This window comes from Leguminivora glycinivorella, chromosome 6 (assembly GCF_023078275.1).
Source record: "Leguminivora glycinivorella isolate SPB_JAAS2020 chromosome 6, LegGlyc_1.1, whole genome shotgun sequence".
Classification (NCBI taxonomy): Eukaryota; Metazoa; Arthropoda; class Insecta; order Lepidoptera; family Tortricidae; genus Leguminivora; species Leguminivora glycinivorella.
In genome coordinates, this window is record NC_062976.1 from 13,711,921 (window position 1) to 13,738,151 (window position 26,231).

Genomic DNA, 26,231 nt, shown 5'->3' on the forward strand with positions numbered 1-26,231 from the left:
TGTTATTTTTATCACCTACATTCTACCTGCGTACCTATTACAACATAATTAATATCACGTATTTTTGTAAATAAATAACAAATTTAAATTACACATATTAATTGCGAATTTTCCATTACGAGGAAATCGATTTCTTAACGCTTAATATTACAGAATAGTGTTTAGCTCCTACTTATAGTTACCAGATACAAACCGCGCCTTAATAATATTCTATATTTATTTTAAAATAAATGGTATATAATTTATATTCAACAGTCAGGAACTTCGACGAAGCGACGCATCGAAGCCACAGTCGGAGCTGCTATACATCAATATGGACACAGTTGGTATTCATTTACTATCCGCCAGTGTCCTTTGTATTAGTAATTATCAATTTAAAGTCTATTCACTTATCGACTCCCAGAGAATCCTCTCAGATAGAGGTAGAGGACCGCATTACTATAAAAACACATTTGTGTACTGTTCAAAGCGCCGCTAAGTTTACCTCATGACCGCTCGCCTGGTACGGCTTCAGGTGGGTCACACCGTCTTAAATAGTGTCGTCAGACTCGAGAACCATTCCCTACCCTGAAATCTTTTTCCTCCGAGCGATACCTCTTTCCGAAATGCTACACGTGGCCGGCACGACTACAGGGTGGAGACGTACGGGCGCGCGGGCCAGGGCTAGGTGTGCCGCGGCGGGGGCACGCGGCGGCGCGCGCGCACCGCGGGCGCGCGGGACACCAGCACCAGCGACGACGCCAGCGCTAGCCGCACCGGCGCGCGGGACCCGCCGGGCAATCTGTAAAACACACGTACGTCAACGACGTGGAAAACCAATTCAATTAGAGAATCAGAATAACACTTGTGTTGTGTGTATAAGTTTATCTATGGTTTAATATGTGTGATAGTGCTACAATCTGACGTCAGTTCTACAGTCTACTTAGGCCGCAGAGCAATTTTATAAAACTATGTAACTGTAACTGCCCCAAGTCGATCGAGTATAAAACATCATTTTCTCGTACTTAAAGTTACTAGTACAATCTCTATATATACAGGCAGTGTGACAGGTATTATGAGAATTCGTGTTATATAAATTGTATAATACAACGCAGCGGTACGCGCAAGTGCACGTCTACGCATACGTATCCGGTGTCGCTCGGCCTTAATGCTATACTGACTGTAGCCGGATGCGCTCTGCGAATGTGTTTGTTACATGGCGACCTCGCCAGGTGCCTCGGTACATACCTGACCAGCACGGAGGTGACGGCGGCGCGGCCGTCGCCGGTGGGCTCGATGGCGACGGGCCGCAGGTCGGGCGCTCGCCTTCGCTTGCCCGCGCCGGCGCCCGACCCGTGCACAACTACCGTCACGGCTGCGAACGGACGCTTCGCCATGTGCAGCATCTAAACACCAAATAAAAAAGTTAAATAATGGATCGGAAACGATCACTGACGATTGCCGGCAATAGAATTTCTGACACTGTTAGGTAAGCCTCAAAAAAGGTTATCATGCCACATATGGACACGTTTCTTTCAAGAGTGAAAATGATTGGATGGTCCATATCAATCTACAATATGTGACAAATAAACTCACCTCAACGACATGTCTCCTCCTCGCCCGGCGGACGTCCGCGGCCTGCTTCGCCTTCCACGCAACCACGCACGCCGCCAGAAACAGGAAGAAGCACGAAAAGAACACCGAGAAGAACACGAACAGGTCGATGTGCAGCTGATCCTGTCTGAAGAACACCAGTCCGAAGCTAGCCGCGCCTTCTTCAGAGTGACGCGCGCGGATGATCATGTAGAACTTAGTGTGTCCAAGTTCGTGGAACTTCTCAGGAAGGGTCAACACCAGGCGGTTGCGAAGCTCACGCACGCGCAATAAGATATTCTTCTTATCAACAGTTATGTAGGTCGCAAGATCTTTCGCCTTGTAATCCGCTAGCGTGTACTCGGTCTTCTCATAATGCCAGGTCATGCGCGGCGACTCTTCGACGTTGTCGTCGAACGTCGGCATTTTCCGGTAGGGCTCGTGTTTGTAATACGCCGGATCGATTTCCACGACGTGGGCGCCGTGCGTGCCGTTCACTGAGACCACGAAAGAACTGTCGTTGGGGCTCAGATAGAGGTCCACGGCACCCTGCGTTACGTCGACGACCACTCGTATGTCAACGTTCATGTATCGTGGGTTTACGGCTACAAACACCGTCTGACCGGGGTAAAGCGGACGTGGCTTAATCTTGCATTCATCTAAAAGAAAAAAAGTGTTTTATACACAGCTCAATTTAAATAACGTCTTTATAAAGAATGATATGTCAAACAAACGATTACCAATGATTCGTTAGATGTGACAGACCTTTACGAATAAAGAAATTTCATTTTAGATTACGGTTTGCCCTGTATGACAAATATACATCCCTGCCAAAGTACAATCGGCCGCACTGGCAGCGCCAACAATTTTTCGCTGAGTTCTGAAGTAATTACCGATAATCTTGAACTCAAAGCATAAGAACAAGCTGTAATAGTGATGGTCTTGTAGCACTTGTGTCCGTTGCGCGCTTGACTTGACTCGACGCACTGGTAGCGTCACGCTGATCTACTCACCGATGGACTTGCCGTCGAAGCACAGCTTGTTCTCGATATTGATGATTTTGTAGCACTGGTGTCCGTTGCGCGGGTCGCCCATGTACAAATCTCTGCATTTTACACACTGATAGCGCGAGCACTCTTGCGCGGAGTTCTTGAGAACTACTCACCGATGGACTTGCCGTCGAAGCACAGCTTGTTCTCGATATTGATGGTCTTGTAGCACTGGTGTCCGTTGCGCGGGTCGCCCATGTACAAATCTCTGCATTTGACACACTGGTAGCGCCAGCACTCCTGCGCGGAGTTCTTGCTGGAGCTGGCGGTCTGGCAGGACGAGTCGCTCTCGGTGTTGTTGCCGCAGTTGCACTTCTCGCCGGTTACTGGGTCGCACGTGTCGCCGTGCCCGTGGCATTCGCAGCTGTTTAAAAAGTTAGTTTTGAATTTGTAACTGCAATGGTTCTAACTCCATCAGGCTAAGAAGGTTTAAAAGTGTCAGATCAGTTTAAAAATGTTTTTGTCTTGCTGTTCTTTGGATGTAGTTGTAGGTATTTATTATGAAGTGTTCCAATATTTTAATGATACGTTTATTTGACATTCCCACCCAAATGTCGGTGTGGCCCCGGCAGTACAAGCAAGGAATAAATACATTCATTTAAAAATGTTTCACATGAAAATTCGAATCTAGTCACCGTGACCCATGTGGCCGAATGGCCCAGGCACCTGCCGTGATAGCAGTGGATGCTGGTTCGTTTCCAACCGTGGGCAACTGGCGGTCTTGGGTTACTTTTTTAGTATATTGCATTTATTTAAGTTTATATGAAAATTACTTACGGTCGGCACAGATCGCTAAGATTCTCGGATCCTCTAAAATATCCCTCTATGCACCGTTCGCAGCGGGGTCCATCCGTGTTATTCGCGCACCGCACACATCGCGCCTTCGCACTCTGGTAGTACTCGTCCAAGTCGCTGGTGTCTCGCTCCTCGCTGGTACAGATGCTGGTGTGGCCGTGGCAGTACACTGAGCAGGGGATACACTGCCCGTTGTCGGTCGGGTCGCCCACGAAGTTTGGCTTGCATTTCTCGCATTGGTTACCCTGAGATAAAAGGTATAATTAGATGAGGATTCGATATTCACTACGTTCATACCTGCTTAAGAATTAAAATTTAGCAAGCCCTTGTTGTTTTTATAAACATATGTCAAAATGAAAAATTATTATTAAGGACTTTCTAGAAATGACATTATTCTTTAGATAGACTATCATTAGAGTTTAATTTCAGAATAAACATTTTTCAAATTGTAAGTGATAAAGTATTTGTTCTTGTCCTTAGCATAAGATACTCTTGCTGAGCTTGCTGGTCCCCTTTTTTATCTTTGAGCCGGACACTACCAATCAGAACGGCCGAGGGGTCATGCTTACCATGGTGTTGTTGTGACACTCGATACACTTGTCAAGTTTATCTGGTCCCTCGCAGTGCGCGTGTCCATTGCACTGGCACTGGATAGTGCAGTTGGCGCCGACGTATCCGAAGTCGCAGCGGCAGACGTCGGGCTGCACGCACGCGCCGCGCACGCAGCCCTGCGCGCACACCGCCGCGCAGCCGTCGGGGCCGCGCTTGTGGCCCGCGCCGCACTCGCACACGTAGCCCGCTGGCAGGTCGCGGCACACCTACCAACAACAAGCAAACCTTGATATGCCTTTGACACATTGACGATTGCAAAACATTTTTTTCCTACTCGTCGACTGTAATCTGTCAATTAGGACACCACAGACTAAACTATAAGTGCTGACTTTTCAGTGTTGGATAGTCTTTGACACTTAGTCAACTATAATATTTCATTACAGTTCACTTTAGTTAACTGTAATAATTTCAAAATTAGAACTTCATACAAGTTCTATGCTAATTTGCGATACCTGGCAAATTTGTCTGCATCTGAAACACATTTTTTTTTATCTATAGCGTTATCGACCAATCAGAGACATGAGAGACAGTTATTACAAAAAATTGGTTGCCAGGAAATTCGATGTTGATACAACGGTGAACGACACTATTAACATTAATTTTCACTTGAATGATAATATTGTTCATCCATATGTGTAATATGTTTAGGCCACTCAGCAAGCTTCGTGGCCTAAACATGGTACTCGACTGAAAAGCTCTGTATTATATCACGATTGTAGTGAAATCTGGCACGTACCTCAGAATCCGCTTTACACTGGTGATGATTATTCTCACACTCATTTTCGGGCGGACAACGAGTGTAATGCCAAGAGAACGTGTCGATGGTTTCATTAATCTGATGCGCGGTAGTGTACACCACCGCACAAGTCGTCCGCGTCGAGTATTCCAGCGGAGAGTCGATTGAGCCCTCCGTGCAAACTCCTTCCCCATTGGCTCCTTCTATCGCGCACCAGCCGCAGTGCGAATGGTGTAGACACTCCGTGCACTGCTCGAATGTATCGCAAGGCGCCGGGCATTTGTTTTTATCGGCTTTGGTTAGAACGAGTCCGCAGACGCCGCCCGCGCAGTAAACAGGTTGATATGCAGGTGATATACATTTCCCCAAGTATGTAGCCCAGTGGCATTCCGCGAAGCCGCCTTCAGCACCATCAGAGCTTAGACACGATGCGCAGTCTGTGTGTGTATGGCAACGGCTGGGGCATTCTTCTTTTGTTCTCGGGCGGACCGGCGTGCGACCTTGCTCTTCTATCGCGGCGCAAGTCCAGTTGAATAGGTCGGTTGGGTCCTCTGAGATTCTTGTCATTTGTCCTACAACAAATAGTTTGATCAGACAACATAACAAAACAAAAATATCATACTTTCAGCAGCACACCGCCGCGAAACTTGGCAAAACCACTGCACGAGTTCAGGAAGAGAGCAAAAAGTTTAATAGGCCGTAAAGTCAGGAAGCAGAATATAGGACACCCCGCGACGGAAAATATGGCCGTCAGGCGGCCCATTGTGTAGACTTATTGTTTTTGTTTGAGTTACCTTCTCTGCTCGCATGGCGCGTCCACGTGCACTGGTTGTTGACGCACTTCTCGCAGTCGGAGGCCACGCAGCGGTGCTCCGGGCACTGGCCCACGTCGCTGATGTACGTTGTCCCGGCGTTGCACTTTATACTGGTGCACGACTCGTCCGTGGGAACGCATTCACCTGGGCAAGGAATAAAATTTTAAGGATTGTTAACAATACACAGTAAAAATTTCATCTAATTTAATTCCTTAGGAACAATACAGACGGACTTCGACCCAGTGAGAACTGCCGACCTAGCCAAAGTGGTAATTGTTGAGGCTACGTGACGATTGAAACGCAACTGGCTGTGTCGCACCAATACGGAAAAGCGATACAGAGAGATGTTGGCTAGGTACCCTGCACGGCAACGTTGTAGTTGGCGCCCTTAGTGGCTCTTCGAAGAAAGTCTTTAATTTAGTGTTCTTTAATATTTCTTTCATGATTACGGCTAAGTGTACGTACCAACAGCAGCAGCACAGGATTCACACCAACGGCAGGCCGGTTTCTCTTCCGGATATAACGGCCAAGCTGCCAGGCAGGACGCGCACGTAGTGAAGTTCTCGCAAGCGCGCCTGGCTACTAGCTCCATATCGCACGCTTCCCCAGAATTCGTCGACACTCTGTCACTGCCTTCGCATCCGGGTTTATTCACAGAGAAGCATTTAGTATAGTTCCCGGAACTGCAGAAGCTGCATCCCATCTGGCTTCGACACTCGAGTTTGCTGGCGCTCCAGAGAGAGCAAAGGTCTTCGGGGAGCGAGATGCGGGTGACTTGGCAATGCGCGCTGCCCGTCCAGCCGCCGATGATGTAGATGTAGCCGTCGTTCTCGGATTCCATGTCGATGGCCATCGCGTGGGCTATCGTTGGCGGGGGTGGGTGGCCGACGATGCTGATACCTAAAAACAAACGAAACAATGTAAAGCGCACTTATAAACCGTCTGTACCTAGCAAACCAGGAACTAGAAAAAGTAAAAATATGTTTTAATAACGCCTGGCCACGACGGAACGGCTACAATACAGTTTTGATTTTTTTTAAAGGATCAAATTTGAATTTAAAAAAAATCTATAGCACACTTTGGTATAAAACCGAATTTTCTTGTTAGCATCTTTTGATCAGTCTTTTAAAGATCTTCCTAAATGACTGTCTAGTTATATGTATGTCCGTTTCTACAACGTTATGTCTTCGACACTTCATTTACGAACGAAACTATACAATAGTAAATATAATAAACTCACCTTTGACAAGCCTGACCCACTGGTTGCAACTGTAGATGTAGGCGATGAGAGAGTCAGATCTATGGTCAGGGTCGCTGCGGCCTCCAAAAACTACCATATATTCATTAGTTGTGACGGCCGAATGTAGGTAAGCAGGCTGCGGCAGGTCGTGGTAGTGGTTGCGACGGGGGAAATTCGGCAGCTCGGTCCATTTCTTAGTCGGGTAGTGGAGCGCAAACAGTTTGTTGAAAGCGATGTCCCGTTGTAAGAATACAGTATCCCCCCGTAAACGTACAAGCTCTGCGATGGCGCGTGGTACACTGTGCTGTGTCCTATGATACCAGTCGGCTTAGAACCTCCGCAATTCAATTTTATCCACTTATCATTGTCAAGGTCGAATTCCCAGATATCGGCCATCATGCCTTCCTCTAAAGAAAATCCACCGATGAGCACAAGACTCTCGTAATCTTGATACTTTTGTAGCGTAAGGGTGTGACCTGCTAAGGGAGGTGGTTGTTTCTCTTTGTTGTTGATAATATTCCAGCGCTGGTCTTTTAGGCTGAACTGCCAGAAATCCCCAAGTGTCTTATTCTGACCATTCTTCTCTTGTAAACTAAGTCCACCGTAGATGTAAATGTTCTGTTTTGAATGATATATTTCTGATGCATGGAAGTAACGACCTTCAGGCATTTTTGCGTCTGGGGTCGCCTCAACGGTAACTTGCATCCAAGTGTTGTTCTTTGTGTCAAAAAATCTAATATCGTTAAGTGGCCCATGAGACAGAGAGTACCCTCCGAACATCCACAACCCTCGTCTGTCTGCTACCAAACTATGTCCGAATCTGGGCAAGGTTTTTCTAAGATGGTCTAATCCGTCGGATAAGTATTCAGAATTGAATAGCTCAGTAAACACGAGTTGTGTCTTATCGAGTTTGATGGAACAGTCGTCGCCACCGTATCCTTCATTGCAAAGGCAGCGGCCGTAGCTGGGATCACACGTTCCGGCGTCGTTAGCCATGCTGCAGTTGTTGCGGCAAATGTCCACTTCACAATCAGGTCCGCCGAATCCTTCACGACAGACGCAATGACCTTTGTTGCACACTCTCGGCCACGGGCAGTAGAGACCGCACGCTAGCGATTTGTAGACGCCCTCAAATCCTTGCTCGACCTGTCCCTGTTTGTAATGGACCGTCAGGTTCCCACTGCGTGCTTCCACGATACCGGACGACGCTCCGTTGCAGAACACTCCGAAGTAACTGACTCTGCTGATTATTGCTCATATCCGGCACTCCTCCAAGCCCATCGTACACGTATACAGCGTTTTCATCACAAGGTACGTTCAGTGTAGAAGAATTTATAGTAAATTGAATTATCGCATCTTTGATATCCCCAGCTGAGATGATCCACAGACATTCTTTCGAAGGGCCGATGATCTTTATGTCCGGATCACTTTTATAGGACCCTATACCCTCAGTCTGTGATGCGTTGAGCATTCCTCTGGGCTCGCATTGATAGTAACATTTCCCGCCGTGCCGGGGATCACCGTAAAACTTTGGTTTACATCGCTCGCAGTTCTGCCTTCGGTGTTGTCTTTGCAGATGCACTCGCCGGTGGCGACGTCGCAGAAGCCGCGCGTCTCGTCGCCGTGGTCGTTGCAGTCGCAGCGGCGGCAGCCCTGGCCCGTGGTGGCGTTGCCGTGGCTGCCGGGCTTGCACGACTCGCAGAATTTGCCTTCCGTCCAGTCCTGACACTCGTCGCAGCGGCCGACGCCGGTGCGACACGTCGAATGATTATGACAACCGCAATTGATGGAGCAGTCCGCGCCCGTCCAGCCTAAGTCACAGTGGCATTTGTAGTGCGGCGCCCCCAGGCAGTAGCCGTGGATGCAGTTGTTGTAGCAGGTCTGCACGCAGCTCTTGCGGCCGTCGCCACTGTAGCCCTGTTTACACTTGCAGGTGTAGGAGCCGTGCGTGTTGTTGCAGACGGCGTGCTCGTGGCAGTCGTGCAGCTTGAGGCCGCACTCGTCCACGTCGGGGCACTGCGCGTACGCCCAGCCGGCGTCGGCGGCGGACACGTTCAGCAGCGAGGCGCAGTCGGCGTGCGCGCGCGTGAAGTCGCCCTCGGTGCACGCGCCCGTGATCGGGTTCTCGTGCGAGTGGCACCAGCCGCAGCCCATGGACCGGAGGCAGGCGGAGCACTGCGCGTGCGCCCGGCAGGACTTGCACTGGCCGGCCTTGCGCGCGGCCTCGTCGGCGGCGGGCGCGGAGGAGGCGCGGTCGAGCCACTCGCGACAGAGGCCGAACTGGTACTCGCTGGTGTAGACGCTGAAGCTGAAGCACTGGCGCGTGGCCTCGCACCAGACGCAGCGGCCGCGCTCGTCGAGGCAGTGCTCGCAGTCGAGCCGCGTGCGGCAGGGCGCGGGGCACTCGCCGGGCTCCACCACGGCGCCGCCGGCGCGGCCGCCGGCGCGCGCAGCGGGCCTCGTCGGCCCACCACTCGCAGTAGTCGCCGGCCACGCAGCGCTCGCAGCTGATGTAGTTGGAGCAGTTGGGGCAGGCGGCGGGCTGCAGCGTGAGGTAGCGCCAGGCGCCCGCCGCACCGTGTGCGCACGCGGCGCGCTCGTCGCCCGCGCGCGGCTCGCACTTGTCGGTGAGCTCGCACCAGCCGCACGCCGCGTCCGCCAGGCACAGCAGGCAGTTGTCGTAGTTCTGGCACTGCCCGTCCGAGTACGGCTCCAGGAACTCGAATGTGAATACCTACAAAAATTTAATTACGTAAATAATATTTCTCGCGAATCAGGTTCACACCGGAACGAAGAAACTAAAAAAAATAAATACCTTAGCGGTTTCCGTTGTTTTGTTATGTAGCAGTTCCATCTTCGCATGATGGTGAGAAGGATACAGTCCCGTATGTAACGTATCGTTGGCGTGCATGTCGACGGCGAGCCTGCCGGGGAATAGCGACGGCCAGTCGACGATGGAACAGGCCGACGGCTGGGCCGTTAAATTAGCTATAGATTCCGTCTTGGGTCCAAGAGCGAGCGATATGTTCGAATAGCCGGCGCACACGTGAAGAATCTCTCCCGTTCCATTCCAGTGTTGAGGAATGCGAAGCCAGCCTCTGAGCCGGGCTTCACTTGACCCAGTAAAATGTGGTTGCTTCCGCCACCAGTGGCCCAGTCCACAGTCGTCGCGTTAACTACCGACACGCCGTCGGGATGGTTCCAGTCCGCCGGCTGCTGGTATCTCAGGAACGTAAGTCCAGGCCGTTTGTCCAAATCTTTGCATTCTTCTGGGGTAGTCACTTCGGTGCCAGTGGTGCCCCACCATCCTGGGTTTTGGGAAGGAGTGTCTTCGCCACAAACACCGTAGTTATCTGTAAATAAAATTGTCTATGGGTACCATATTCATTTTTAATACCTATACAGGGTGGCCCATTCAAATCGGTCAGTATGGGAAAGTCTGAAACTATAAGACATACGAAGATTTGTTCTTAGGAACCATGTCACCGATTTTGATAAAAAGAAAAACTGCATTCATACAATTAAAAAAAAAGTGTACCCAGCTGGAGAATCGAACCCGGTTGTTTTGAAAAAATAAACTTACACTATTTCTATTCAGATATCGTTTGTGTAGGTCTTAAGCAGTAAATATCTCTAAGAAACATAATGTCTAAAATGAATAAAATGCATTTTTTTCACATACTTTAATTTATCATAGTAGGTGTTCAAACTGTTCAAAGTGACCACCGTCTTTTTCAATACAATATTCAGCACGTCTAGGTAACGATCTTACTATTGCATTTTGTATCTTCATGTGGTGAATCTGCGTTAAAGTTGACTCTATGGCTACTTTTAGGTCTTCAACGGTGTTATAGCTATTTTTGTACACTGTTGTAAAGATGAAGTGAACTTGCTGAATATTGTAACGGTGGTCACTTTGAACACCTACTATGATAAATTAAAGTATGTGAAAAAAATGCATTTTATTCATTTTAGACATTATGTTTCTTAGAGATATTTACTGCTTAAGACCTACACAAACGATATCTGAATAGAAATAGTGTAAGTTTATTTTTTCAAAACAACCGGGTTCGATTCCCCAGCTGGATACACTTTTTTTTTAATTGTATGAATGCAGTTTTTCTTTTTATCAAAATCGGTGACATGGTTCCTAAGAACAAATCTTCGTATGTCTTACAGTTTCAGACTTTCCCATACTGACCGATTTGAATGGGCCACCCTGTATATGTCTATGATAGTTATTCGTGATACAAAACTATTTAGACGGATTATATCACGTGTAATTAATATCTTTTTCAGTACAGATGGTCGTTTTTTTACGCACTAGTTCGAGAAGTGGTTCATTATATGCCAGGTCGAAACTTCGGAGGCTCATCTGTACTGAAAAACGTCGTACGATACACGTGCAAAAAGGAAATTCGTAACTCGTGTCGATTTAAAACACTCCCTTCGGTCGTGTTTTAATTTATCGCCACTCGTTTCGAACTTCCTTTTTTACGCACTTGTATCGTAATGTACTATTTCATCACATTTGCTGTTTAAAGGTCTCGTTGCGTCTACGTGTACTGAAGCATAATGTACTATTTTATTCCCAAGGAAATATTGGATTTAGTTTTAAAAATTAATACAATCTGTACAATACTTCAGGCAAAGGATGTTTCAATCAGCCAAGGATTTTTGTTGCACAACCAAAATTTGACTATTAAGCTACAAAAGATATTATACGGTATGAAAAATGCAATTTATTTATGTTTTAGAATTATTTCAGTGTGTTTAGCATTTATTTCGTAAATTTAACTCAGATAAATCGTTATAATTTACAATCTGACAATATGTTCTCGACTCGCGCTTGACCGCGTGCCAGCGCGAGGCGCCTACCGTTGCCTAGCAACGGAGAGTACAACAGATCAAAATTAATGAATGAATGAAAAATAAGTAAAAATTTAGTTCAATTATATGATTTATAATTTTATATGCTTTTTTGAACATTGCATTTAATTTATATGCAGGATTTTCGTGTTTGTTTTCATTCAAAAAGTGTTTGTTATCAAAAACAATGGAATTTAATCTTATACTATTAAACGAGCAATTCTTGTATATTTATTTATTTATTTATTTATTTATATATACCGACGATCTCGGAAACCGCTCTAACGATTTCGCTGAAATTTGTTATGTGGGGGTTTTCGGGAGTGAAAAATCGATCTAGCGTAGCCTTAGATCCCGGAAAACGCGATTTTTCGAGTTTTCATGAGTTTTTCTTTCGCGTTTGTAAACGTAAAATATGGTCCTTAATTTCGCCGCGCGCGCATCGATTCCGCTTAGCTCAGTCGTACGAGGTCGGTCTAATGTACGCAGATAGATCGTAGGTGTCAGGGTTTCGAATCCCGGCCAGAAATTAAGTTTTTGTTTTTTGTCTTTTTTTTTTATTTTTGTATTTATAAGTTTTTTTTTATCTAAAGACGTGATATATTAAAATAGAACCGAGCGAAGCTCGGTCGCCCAGATATTGTGAATAATCTAATATAGATGAAGATACACTACTGGTCTTTGCGCCGTCATTGCGTTGAAGGTTTTGCCTTATGACTTTTTTTTGTATTTTTCTTTCAAATGTGATGAAAAACATTGTGTGTAACTCAGGAGGTAAGGATATTAAATACTCGTGTCTATATTCACTCCAGCCTGCGGCTGTCGGGACATATCGGGATATATCAGGACACTCGTATTTAATGACCCCCTTACCTCCCTTGTTGCACAATGTACTATTCTCTTCTCATACGGCTAAACATAAACATTAAGAGCCCGTCACGATGGGTAAAAATTCAGTATCTGTCAAATTACCCCATTTACACACACTAACGCACGTCACACTCACCAACATACTTTTCACACACTACCGCAATTTACTGGAAGAGGTCAGTGACCTAAGTGAGAGGAACTTAAGACAGGTCTATAGTTTCACTGAAGATCAGTTGTAACGTTAAAATCCCATCAAAACCAAAAAAGGGAAATATGAGCCAAGTTCAATATTATATATGCCTTGGTTGTTGGCGTCAACAACAAAAGCAGTGAGATCTAAACGGGTGCCAAGTTCAATGGCAGTCCTCAAAATGTTTTATGACAATTGATGACATAAAATGTCATTTCTTATAACTTTTATAATAGAATAGAATAGAATATAATTAATTTATTCGTTAACACACACACAAAATAAACGTTACAAATAATAAGACATAAACAAGAAGGAGATCCAACGAAATGGTCTAATTTTCCGATCAGACCATCCGGTGAAACAAACACGACAGGCACATAATATGTATGTCACAAATATCAATATAAGAGCCAAATTTAAGACGTTTATGTGAAATAGTTTTTGTTGTGAGGACGCCCATAGAGGCTCCAAATAGTTCGTGTAATATTACACACGATGTTGTCTGCCAGTTCGGTTACTTGAACTTGGCTTGACACGCTGCCGCGTGTTTAGATTGCGGACAGTGTCAATTTAGTGTTACCATCTCACACGAATTGACTCCGATTATTTTTCAAAATAAATTTGTGCAAACACCATATAAAATCAAAACAACTCTGGTGTAAAAAACAGTGCTTCGTTTATTCTAATTATAAATGGTTAAACCCTTTTCCGAATGAATTAAAATAATTCACTGTTCCTGATCGGTTTAGCCATTATAACATCCGTTATAAATGCACTGAGACAAAGGTTGAGGTTATGTATGAACAGAGGTTGACAGTCAGTTTACATGTAAAATTGTTGCCATATATAGAATTCTTCATTAAAATAATAATTTTCAAAATTTAGTTCAAGTTGTCTGAATCTAAGGTTACGTGCCCCGTGTGCAAACACCATTTAAAAATTATATAGAACGTAAGAAGGTAAGTCATACAGAACAATTTTGTGATAAGATAATATATTATTACAATTAATAATTTCGCCATTTACGTAAATAATCGTTTATAGAATATAATTATAATGATTAGTTCTGTTAGTTTTTTCATACGCCACACTGAATGTCTCTTCGCGAAAGAGAATGTTACTCACACTGACACACTAAATAATGTGACCAGTATAATGAAAATAAAGTCCAACGAGTTAAAATTAATTTTAAAACTCTTTCATTTTAATGAAGTTTAGAAGACAAAAAATACCTATATTTCTTATCATTGTATTAAAGTTACATAATTATATTTTTTTATTTCTCAACAATAATAAGTAGTAAACAACACAAAAAAACGATTTTAAACTGAGACTCTTTTAGACGTGACGATATTTATTTACCTTATTCCTTTTGAATACATTCATAGCACTGGCAATCTTTTTGTATCTGTATATGATTTCCAGTGTCAAAAACAAATGTCATTGGAGCAAATTTGGCGACACGTCTGCTCTGAACGAGCCCGATCGGGCGTCTGACTCAATAGAATCTGTTCGCAGTTTTGACGTTTGTATGGAAAATTTACGAAAGTTTATATTCAACATTGATTTTATTCTTTATCTTTGTAAGGAAAAATATAAAAAGGTAATAATTCTGTAGTCCAGTTATCTAGCTTATAAAATAACATTATTTTAAAACTAAAACACGGTCGTACATATTCAAATTTATGAAGATGCCGACAGGGGCCGACCGCATTTTAGTTACAACTTTAAGTAAGTATGTATCTAAAATTGGAAGTGTTTCCTGATTTGTATTACACACTATTTTGCATACACATACTTAAAGTTTATAATTATCAAGAAAGCCTTTTGTTTGCCTAAAAGGTTTTCGAAGTAATTGCCATTTGATTCGAAGTATTTTTGGACAAATATTGATGTCGTTTAACTTCCATTTACTGTATTTTAGTAGCTTGATAACACACATGTAAACTACTGAATTTTTAGTTTAGGATATAAGTAATGCGACAACATCAATTTTAGCAGCCTAAAGTATACAAAATTGAGCTCAGCTCACTCAGACGTGAGCACTATTTGCGGGTTTTCTTAAACTAGCGTCAGGAAAAAATTCATAATTAATTCAGGGAGTAACTTTTCCTTGATGTTAACTACTGATTTTGTAGATAAGAATACGCGCTGTTTAAAACAAGTGCTTTTCTTATCAATAAGTATATACTGAAACTAAAACCGGACGTAGAAAACTACCAATTTTACGATTTTCTACTTTTTGATATTGACGGCCTCTTAAGATACACAGAAGAAAACTGGTAGGCCGGCGGCCCGTGCACGCGGCACTAGTACACTCGACAGTAACGTACCGTCCTTGTGGTGGCAGCGCGCGTTCTGCACGCACCAGCTGCACTGGTGCAGGCCCAGCTTGGTGCTGACGGAGGGCAGCGGCACTAGTACACTCGACGCGCGCACCAGCTGCACTGGTGCAGGCCCAGCTTGGTGCTGACGGAGGGCAGCGGCGCGCGCGCGGCGGCGCGGGCGGCGGGCGGCCCGTGGATGAGGCAGGAGTGGCACTCGCCCAGCGCGGGGCAGATGCCGCCGCAGCGGATCGATTGCAAGTTGGTTGTGCAGTTTGAGCCGATCGTTCTGCCGTAGCAAGTCTGTAACGAAATGCAATCTTGATTTGCCGTAGCAAGTCTGAACGAAATGCAATCTTGATTTGTAAATACCTGATACGTAAATGCGTAGGCGGATTGATGTGGTGACAAGTGGGAGAACAGAAGGAGATTTAGAGGTAAGTTCTTTGTATTAATGGGGACAACAGCTGTGTACGTAGCCGAATGCGCAAACGCTCACGTTAATATATCTTTCGTAGCTATCTATCTCTATCGCTCAAGCGTATTGGCGCGACAGAGCCAGACTACATTTCTGCGGCGTTTCGCATCGCAGAAATACCATTCGGCTACGGGGCCTGGACGGTACTGTTGTGCGATGAGGATATGATATATAACTTAATCTTACGAGAAAGGCCGAAGATACTTTAGATGTCATTCTTGTCCGAGGTGTAATTAGGGTACACAAAGGTCCGAATGTCGCTTATATGTCGACGACAAGCGGCGATGACTTTTTTTTTTGTTTTTTTATTATAAATGGGCTTACTCTTGGCCACAGACTAGCCGAAGGCAAAGACGTGGCCTACGATGGAGTGAGCTCGCCCAGAAGATGCCTGTTCACTCTTGATTTGAAGATTACCGGGTTGTATGCGCTCGGAAATATAGCCGCCGGCAAGGAATTCCACTCCTTGGCAGTGCGCATAAGAAAAGAAGAAGCAAAGCGCTTCGTGCGAATTCGCGGAATATCTACCAAGTAAGGATGGAAACCGGCCGTGCATCTAAGAGTCCGATGGTAGAATGGGGACGGTGGAATAAGCTCGTGTAGCTCTTGAGCACCCTCCCCGAAGTGCAACCTGTGAAACACCGACAGACTGGCGACTTTCCGCCGATGGGCCAAAGACTGTAGCTTGGCCGTTAGCTTCTTGTCGCCAATCATCCTCCTGGCTCTGCGCTCCACTGAGTCTAAGGCCGCGAGTTGATATTTAGCTGAGCCGTCTCACAGGTGGCTGCAATACTCCACTACTTTTCACCAGTCAGTAACTGTCTTATACATACATCATCAGCAGAGCACCAGCCGCACTCGGGGTCCGCGAGGCACTCCGGCTGGCTCTGGTGGCGCGGGCACGCCGACTCGGGGTCGCTGTTGCTGATGCCCGCCTGCCAGCTCGGCACCACGTACGCTAGCAGATCACCTGGAAATTGACGTTATTATGCTATTGATAAATTTTCAAAAACAACCTTAACGCGATGCGCATGTCCCGGTCGCTTTCCGCCACTGGGTTTGAATCAGCTCTCAGGTGGATGTAATAGCCTATTTTAATACGCATTCACTCATACACAAATAAGTAATTAGAAGATACTTGTTGACATAATTTCCTCTTTTTTCCGACACTTCAAGTGGGTTCAGCGAGTGTCAGAATAGGTGGTGTATCAATAGCTATAGGCATATGTCCAGAAATGTTACAGGTGGTCCAAATACATTTACCATTGACATTCCCATGATATCCTCCAGCGATGAGCAACGTAGACGGTGGTTTCAAAGCCGCTGCGAGAGCGAAAGCACCCTGTCTTTTAGGATAGAACTCGCGAGGGCTGCCCAAGATCTTTAGAGGGATCTCCGCTTGGCAGGCCAGCTGACATAGTTACATAGATAATCTAACATATTTACCATTGACATTCCCATGATAGCCCCCAGCGATTAGTAGAGTTGAAGGAGGTTTCAAAGCCGCTGCGTGAGATAATCTAATACACATTCCCATGATAGCCCCCAGCGATTAGTAGAGTTGAAGGAGGTTTCAAAGCCGCTGCGTGAGCGTACACACCCTGCCGTTTAGGATAGAACTCGCGAGGGCTGCCCAAAACCTCCAGAGGGATCCACGCGTGGCAGCCCAGGTGGTACAGGTACATTTGGCCGTCGTAGCATATCTCCTCTTTGTTGTGCCGATGTGAGTAACCGCCAAAGACTACAAGGTAATTTCCTGAAATAAACAAATATATTATCAGTAATACGGAACCTTATTAATGAGCATTTTCAGAATTTGGGACCCCCCCAATTAGCGTAAGTCGTTAAGAAAAATTAACTCGCTGTCAGTTTTGTGACGACAATTAAGCATAAAATATGTCTAAAAATTTACTTTTTTCACATTTTGAATGTAGATTATCGCTTAAAGTTCATATAACTAACACAAAAACAATATTTTTATTGAAATTTCATGCTTAATTATCTCACAAAACTGAAAGTGAGTTAATTTTTGTTAACAACTTACGATAATTATTGGGGGTCCAAAATTCTGAAAATGCCCTAATACATAATTTAAATAAGAGACTGCAAACCTAAGTGCAATAATATATATTTTTTTTACGTAACATTACCGATTATTGTTGACGTGTGGAAAGCTCGTTCTCTTGGTACGTATGTGTCGCGTAAATGCGCTCTGGGATAGTGTATTTCACTCCAATGACGATTGTCTATATCGAATGCAAACATTCTGTCTGTCAGTTTTGAAAATCTGGAAAATACAAATTAATATCTATACGTAGCAAAGTTAAAATACAAGTTTAGTGACTTACAATAACTGTTCGAGTCTATTATTAATCTTTCTTTATGAAAGTCCGATACTTGTTTTTGACTTAGGGAGCTTCTCTATTACGTTTTGGATCTGTAAAACGTTACGATGTATGGTCTGTTTTGATCTTATTATAAGTAGTTTTAAGTTTAGTTTTAGTTTTAAGTTTAGTTTTAATTATGGGTGCCCTGAAAATCAGTGCCGTGTCTCTTAGACACGGTCTACGCTGAGCGGCATCCTATTTGGTATACCGGTTCACTTTATTTGTATTGTGTTATACCCATAGCTGGGCATTAACTCGTTAATCCGTTAATCGTTAATTAACGAAGTTAACATTTTGGTTAACGGATTAACTTTTAAGTTAACATTAAAAAATGTTAACGGATTCGTTAACTTCCGTTAAATTTCTTCGAGTCCGTTAATCGTTAATCCAGTTCCGCACGCGCCGAGTAAAATTTGCTCTGACCGCTACTGTAAAAGCCCGGAGTACGGCGAAACCTAGGATTTTCACGTAAATTCACAGTCTGCAGACAAATTTGGTGCCTTTGGATCACTTGTTCGAGACCTGCTAAAGTTTATTAGTACCCACCTACTGCACCCATCACTAACTGCGAAATAGAATGTAAATCATCAGGCATGACATACAAATCGCGCAACCGACAACGTATCAAGCCAGAGTGCAGAGTTCGGCGGACCGCGCTATCTACCAAGTTACCGTGGATCGTAACTTCGATTAGAGGTGCCTCAATCCGAGGAACCTACGCACCATGACTACGACCGCATGATTGACCCAATAAAACATATAAAACCTAAAATTTACCGAACCAACGTCGATATAAGTCCAAAGAGAAAAATATTTATTAACATTTCGCTTTTACCAATTGGCAGCTGGGATTTTTAAGAGATTTTGGCAAACTTCGGGCTTTTACAGTAACATATAAACTTACGCAAATACTAAAAAGTTGATAACTGATGCAACTAGCAACAGTAAAATTATTTTTTTTATAGCGATTAACGGATTATCGATTAACTTTAACTTCCGTTAAATTTGTTGAAATGTATCGCTTTAACGATTAACGAAGTTAACTTTTATAGTAACGGATTAGCGATTATCGAAGCTAACTATTTGATTAACGGTGCCCAGCTATGGTTATACCTATACTGTTCTTATACCGAATAAATATTTTTTCTTTCTTTCTTTCAAGATTGTTCGAGTCTATGAGAGTTGAACTTCATAAACAAACCGAACTTGTTTCAAAAATTTACCTTAACACTCATTAACAGGACCTACGGTATTACGAAAGCGAATATGGTGTTTAGCAACAATGTGTGAGTAAACAATCTTTAGATCGTTTCGGTATCACGCCTGTACTAACAGCAAGACCCTTAACTAACCATCGGTTCACTTTATGCCCCTGTAATAAGGATTACAAATGTACAGCTAACAGTGTTGCCGATGGTACAGTCGACTACAAAGATATGTATACACTTTTTCACCTTATTACAATGAATAAGGTGAAAAAATGGATACATGTTTTTGTAGTCGACTGTACTATTACAGGACTCTTTTCGGACTATCGGTACAGCTTATCTTCTTAGAATAAGGTCTATAAATAGCATAACAGCTTTGTTACAGCTGCGAAGATTGGCACTCACCTAGCGACACTAGCGACAACGCCACCGTACACCAAGATAGAGTTGGAGTAGGAATGATAGACGGCGGTGTGTGCGACAACCCGAACGTCCAACTCCTTGCCGCCGCGGACCTGCACCTTCTCCCAACTCTCGGTACTCGGCTCGCTTAGTTTTATCTTATACATGCTGAAATAAATAGAGTATTAGATATAACCGTATTCTTGTAATATAAAATATGTTTTCCCCTCACTAACTCGGAAACACGTGTTTTGACCTTTAATACCAGCGGGTAAAAACGCATTTTATCCACTAGTGGATAAAGTAATTCGACCTTGAATAGAGGCAAATTTTCTGCTTTACAATTGATAAAAGTGGGTTAATCTAGTGATGAAGATGTTTTACCACCTGTGGAACTACTGGAAGCAGTGATAAACGCGTTTTGTGCGTTGTTTTATTGAGACTATGTCAATGTCTCATTGGGAACCATAACCTTGAAATGTGTATCGTAAATTGAATAACATTATAATTGCATTTTATTAATGCAATTGAATAACATTATAAGGTATTTTACCTTAAATCTCAATCAATAGAGAAGGTCAATACATAAATAATAATAATAATATGCTGTAGAATAGAATGAGAATAAATAAAGAAAATAATAGGCTGTTGGTATAAACAAGGTTTGACCCAGTCATTGTCATTCGCCTTTTTGATAAACAGGATGGTAAAATACTCACTTTGAAGAAAATTCCCCATCCACCGTACTGCCTCCAAATAGATAAAGTTCATCCTTAACAGCAGTTAGAGTGTGTCTAGTTAGTCCAGGAGGCAAGAATGACGAGTTCACAGCTCTCAGTGTCCACCTATTAGTTTCAGCGTCATACAGCCATAGCTCTGAAGACAAGCTACCGTCTGATAGCTTCCCGCCGTACAAGACGAAACCAGTGGAAAAAGCGCAGGCAGAGTGCCCGTATCGCGGCTCAGGTTTGGTATCATTAGACTTCATAATAGCGTTCGAAAAGTCCGGCGGCTTGTCGGTAAAATGCAAATAACTTTCGGAATAAGGTGTCGGTGAATGAGAATACATTAGAGGTAATGTGGTTTTGTCATGGTGAGATACCGAGGATAAAAGTAAATTAAATAACGAACTCCTATTGCCTATCTGCCAGCTGCCATCTGTATTGCCCTGTGAAAAGAAATATGTTTCATTTCTTCGTACAGAACACTTACGAAAACTTTGTATTGTTAATTACACTGGAATGTAAAGTAATTACAACTGGTGCTGAATTTTTCATGAGTTACTCTTTGTTATGGTAATTTTTAGGTCAACGCAGATGTCGCAATCTCTCAGTTGTTTGCTAGCAAATGTGGTTATTAATAAAATAGTTACCTTTGTAAAGAGAGTTAAAAATGATTGATCTATTTCCTCATTAGTAGGATATCTACGTAATACTTTTCCATTTTCATCATACCATTGACTAGTTGAGAACCTGTAAAATGTTATACACATATTATTTGATCAGTTTTAACATGAGCATAACTAAGTAAAAATTGTAGACATAGTTTCAAATTACTAGCCTGCACAATAAGGTCTATAATTGAACGAAAAATATTATTCAAATTTTATATCTAGGGCAGTAACTATGTTACTACAAAAAAAGACAGCGAATTTATGTAAAAAATGTAGATTCAAACAGTTTTCTTGAAATAGAATTCTGAATTTGGCGCCTTTTTCTACTAACTTGTCAGTATAGTAGTGTCTGTCAAAGTGTGTTTAAGTATATACAAAAGCCATTCAACTCACTTATAAACTTCTAATAAGCCTAAAACTTTATTCAGATCATATCCTCCAAATACGTATAGAGAGTCTGTATGGTTTACGTAAACGGCGGAGTGCGCCGCGCGGCGGGTCATCCCGCTCTCCGACCGAGACAGCCAGTGCCAGCTGTTGCCGATCTTGTCGCTCTTCTTCAAGGAGCAAGACTCGCCGGAAAAACTGAAAATTGTCGCGATTATTGCAATAGTACTTCGCCTTGGCCTTCCTTATAATGAGTGGCTGACATTGATATTGAAGCAATAAATATGGAAAGGAATTATAATGATTGAATCGACTGTTGATTGCATTGGGATGTAAAAGTGACAATTCTACAATAGTAATACAATAGTACATTACGATACAAGTGCGATAAATAAGAAATTCGAAACGAATGTCGATATATTAAAATAGAAACATAGAGAGTGTTTTAAATCAACACGAGTTGAGAATTACTTATTATTTTGACATAGTTGCGCAATGAGCTCATTACCTAACAAGTGCGGTAATTTAGCGCCATAAGTACTGTATATAACTTCCTTTAAAAATAAGTGCCAGATTTAGAGTCATAGCCATAGTTTATAAGGGCTAGTATAATGAGCACAGTTAAAAGAAGTTTTCTATGTCTATCTTCTGCATAACTATCTACATTACATTGTATTGTCACAATTTTTGTAACAATTCAGTATATTCTGCATATTAAAAATAAGTTTTTATATATAAAAAAATTGAACTAATTTAAATACCTTAAAAAACTACAACAAATAATCAAAACACGAAATTTTAATTTTCAAAAATATAAGCAAAATCATGCACAGTGATCATATCAAAATGCAACAAGTCAAGCCAAGCCACTGTCTAAGAATGATGGAATAAATCAACAACTTCCTAATTACCATCCAGTCATCAATTTAAAACCTCGACATATTAAGTATTCCAACTTCCCAGTGTTGTTATGTGAGTCACTAACACGACAGTCATAGTACTATTACTTTACTCACTAATATATAGTACTCATACCTTGCTAATAAATAGTGGTAATGTTAAGGCAAAATTTATAAATGATTAGCTACTTAGGCATTTGTAGAAAAGATGAAATGATGGGCTTTGAGCTTTAGGAGTGTAGAATCATTATAGGAATTGTAGTCATCTCTGTCAATAATCATGTGTTTTAAACATGGACATAAGTCTGTGACTTTTATAGCCATTAAAGAAGTATTTAGAATATGTCAACTTAAAAAACAAAAATGATGTTCTTCTAAGTGTTATTTTGCCTTTTAAACTGGCTCTCATAATGCCATCTCATTATAAATACTAAGCAACAATGTACATCTTAGTATCAATGGCTGTAACTGTGCCACAAACCTAAACCATCAAACATATTAATGTTTTATTGTACAGTTTCACTGTATATTCTATTGTGAATACATTAAAAACAGTCTTACCCCTTCTTGCACAAGCATCTATCTCCTTTGCACTGTCCATTGTTTGAGCATTGATTAGGACAGAGCTGCAAGCTGCAGTCCTGCCCGCCACGGGTGCCGAAACAGAAGCACTTGTGCTGCACACACAACCCGTGGCCCGTGCAGTTGTTGGGGCAGTCATGAATGGCATATGTGGCTCGGAAACCGTCCAGAACATAGTTGGTGTCGCTATAGAGCAATATTAACATCTGCAATATAAAAAGTGTAGATATCATTTCTTAAATATATTATTTTCTTAATGGACACATTTCTTTATGTCAAATAATACTACTATATTATTATGTTAATTCACAGTTGTAGAACTTACATGTATTAAGTTATTGGTCTCTAAAACTACTATTGGAATAAACTAATGTTTTATGAAAAAAAATAAGTAAATGAATCTGACAAATAGTAAACACCTTTTATGTTTACTAACTCAAGTTAGGTAGCATTATAGCCTGTCTTGCTGGAGGTAACATTAAATAAGAGATCAGAGGAGCCCATTCAAAACTGAAAGTTACAAGTTACAAGCGGAAGTCTCTTCCCAACTTGTCAACTTGTCATATTAGACATTGACAACCACTTGTAAATTGTAACTTGTAACTTTGAGAAATGGTCCCCATATATGACAGTCAACCTCTTAATGGTATGGTATGGTATTTCCATAAGTGCAAAAGCACCTAAACAATTTTAATGTTTTTCATGTTCCAAAATATAGAAACTTGTTTTATACACTTTGTTTGAGGTCACAATAAAGTGTGTATCAAATTAAATTGGTGTTAATGACATTTTAATCTCAAGAATGAAATTGATTTGGTAAAGGTTTAATAATATCTTGTCAATGTATAGTTATATCTTGGTGGAAAATCACTTACATATCCACTTGAGGCAGTCACATTCTGAGGTTCAGTTTTTCCACTAAAGCTTCCAAGCAGTGGGGCATCAAATGAGTCTCCGTCATACACAAACACATAGTCATATGAACATTCTGTGCCCATACGCAGGAAACTCAATGTTATGAATTGACTTTTATTAGCTGCCTTGATAAGCCACTCACAATGGGAGTCCTATAAGAAAACAATGATTAATGTGTGGCCAACAGTGAAATGTTGAAATAATTAACAGGGTGAGAGTGACTGACTTGGGTGTAGTTAGAGTCGGTGGGTCCGTCGGTGATGACGCCGCTGGGCTCGGTGAAGACCCTGCGCGTCTTGTCGCAGGGCGCCGAGGACGCGGCGCACAGCACGGCCAGGCAAATCCAACTCACGACTACTAAACCTACTCCCTTCTCCCGATTCCGTGGGAAAAACATGCCTCTTCCGATTTACCGCAAAACATAAGTCAACCATCAAAGCCATATAATCGTGAATTCGCAACTAATATCACTAAATGTAAAATAAACAAGCACTCATTTATCGTAATAGATGACATCTACTTCAAGGCTAACCACTTTAAAAGATGAATGCCACAATGACTCCCGAGATCTTTGATTCGATTGAATAAACCTATTATATCCGCATAATTCCGACTTCAAATAATAAATGTTAATTGTTTGCTTGCACTTTCTAATGTATTTTTTCGTAAAAACAAACAATTCACGAATCTCACAGTCAGTTTTGACATTTGTTTGACGTTTGAAGGTTTGAAGATTGCCATGTGTTTTTTTTTAATGTCATTCTAGAAACACTGTTCAGAAATAAACAGCCAAATATAAAATAGCATAAGTATTATAAATGAAGTTTAAAGGATTTATCTAAATTATTATGTAAAAGTAATGTCAATTTAGATATCGGAATATTAATCAAGTTATATAAAAATGTTTCAATCTTTCAGAGCATCAATTAAAATAAAACTCAACACACCAAGGTCTTACCATGGTTTTGGTGATGCCTTTAGATTTGTTTTTTTTGCGCCACAGTGGATAATCCACGGATAATCAACACCCGACTTGTTTTTTAGGGTCCCGTACTTCATAACATAAGTACAAGACGTCTGACTGCATGAGTCTGATTGCCAGTCAATTACCTATATATCTCGGGTAGAAAGTTTTTCAATCGCTTTACCCTTTATTTGATACGATACTTCAAGACAGAAATGATTCTTTACTTTCGCACGTAGGAACCATTAGGTACCTAATATTTGTACATATCTTGATTGACCTTACCATGGGACTTGATATCTTGGGATATCTTGATACTTGGGAGTCCATTTCTTGCAGGCTTAATTATTGTCTTTTCTTTATTTATAATAGCATGCATGGTAATAAGAAGTCATCGTAGCCAATGGATGCCTGCAATTTAGAGGTGTTAGGTACATGCTCTTCGCAAACCCATTGACAACAATTTATTTGCGATCCATACAGGATAATATTAATTTAAATAGGCACTTAGTTTTTAGTCCGGATACAAGTGAATAGTTACCCAGCTTGTTTCTTTAGATTTATATGTTCCTTACCTACTACTTTCATTGATTCCACTACATACTTTGGGGTTTGGTTATTAATTTAAAGCCTTTAAAAACGTCGTTTCAATCTTATTTACACTACTTCTACGTGTAATAACGTTTGTTTGTTTTGTTACGTGGAATAATACTAAGTCTTGACTTACGAATTTTTCATAGGATACAATTAGCTACGGAATAACTAGGGCATAGGCAAGAGATGCGTATCGATCGCACGCACTGCTGAATCAGCAGCCGCCGGCTCGAGAGCACTGCGCCCTGAACTAGAGGCTACGAAGGCTCACAAGGGAGACACAGGGTATACGATTAACTGAGTGTTTAATTAAATGCATAGACAACGTGCAATGAAGCACTGTATAGATATAGGACTAATGAGATTTTTTTTAGTTAATTAACACATAATTATATTACTTGTTTAGTCGCTTTTAAATCGGAGAATATTAGAACATTGTGCAACAAGGGGAGGAAATGATAATCACCCCTGATTCCATAGTAATAAGGGTCCCTTTTCGGAATTATCACACTCGGTTTATGTAAATAGACGTTCGGTACAAGAAATTTCCCGATTATTCCCTTGGGAGAACGATTTTTCTATAACTCACGTCCGCTTTTTGAAATTTTTGCGGGTGTGATGAAAAATTCTTTATCAAATACACCAGGGTCCGTAGCCAAAAGTTCAATCTATCAAACTTCGTAGCGTAGTTTTGTTATATATGTTATTTTTACTATCGCTCTTCCGTATTGGTGCAATGCAACATACACACTGTGTAATCACAACTGTGTATTAGACAGTTGTGATCCGTTCGTCACGGAGCGTTCACGATGAAAATACTCTTGGCTACGAGCACATAATATGTTAATGTTACATGGTACCTATATTTTACACTTTTAATTGTATCTTTGGTCCTAGTATAAGACGATAAAATTAGCTACGGAGTAAGTAGGGCTTACTAGGCAAGA

The 26,231-nt window shown here is 42.2% G+C and overlaps 1 protein-coding gene across 1 annotated transcript; it reads right to left on the minus strand.

The window, feature by feature from the left end:
* LOC125226875 (multiple epidermal growth factor-like domains protein 8) lies at positions 1-24,433 on the minus strand. Its single transcript, XM_048131033.1, is given in 29 exon segments — positions 1-781; positions 1,228-1,385; positions 1,576-2,231; positions 2,738-2,985; positions 3,399-3,661; positions 3,986-4,234; positions 4,765-5,336; positions 5,559-5,723; positions 6,045-6,479; positions 6,820-7,047; positions 7,050-8,046; positions 8,048-8,373; positions 8,376-9,258; positions 9,260-9,553; positions 9,635-9,948; positions 9,951-10,172; positions 15,085-15,193; positions 15,226-15,378; positions 16,387-16,523; positions 16,817-16,923; positions 17,174-17,309; positions 17,704-17,840; positions 19,554-19,718; positions 20,270-20,718; positions 20,923-21,022; positions 21,337-21,528; positions 22,791-23,017; positions 23,687-23,878; positions 23,953-24,433. Coding segments are annotated over 29 exon segments (8,403 nt in total). The 5' UTR covers positions 24,124-24,433; the 3' UTR covers positions 1-663.
* Between the last annotated feature and the right edge of the window lie 1,798 nt (positions 24,434-26,231).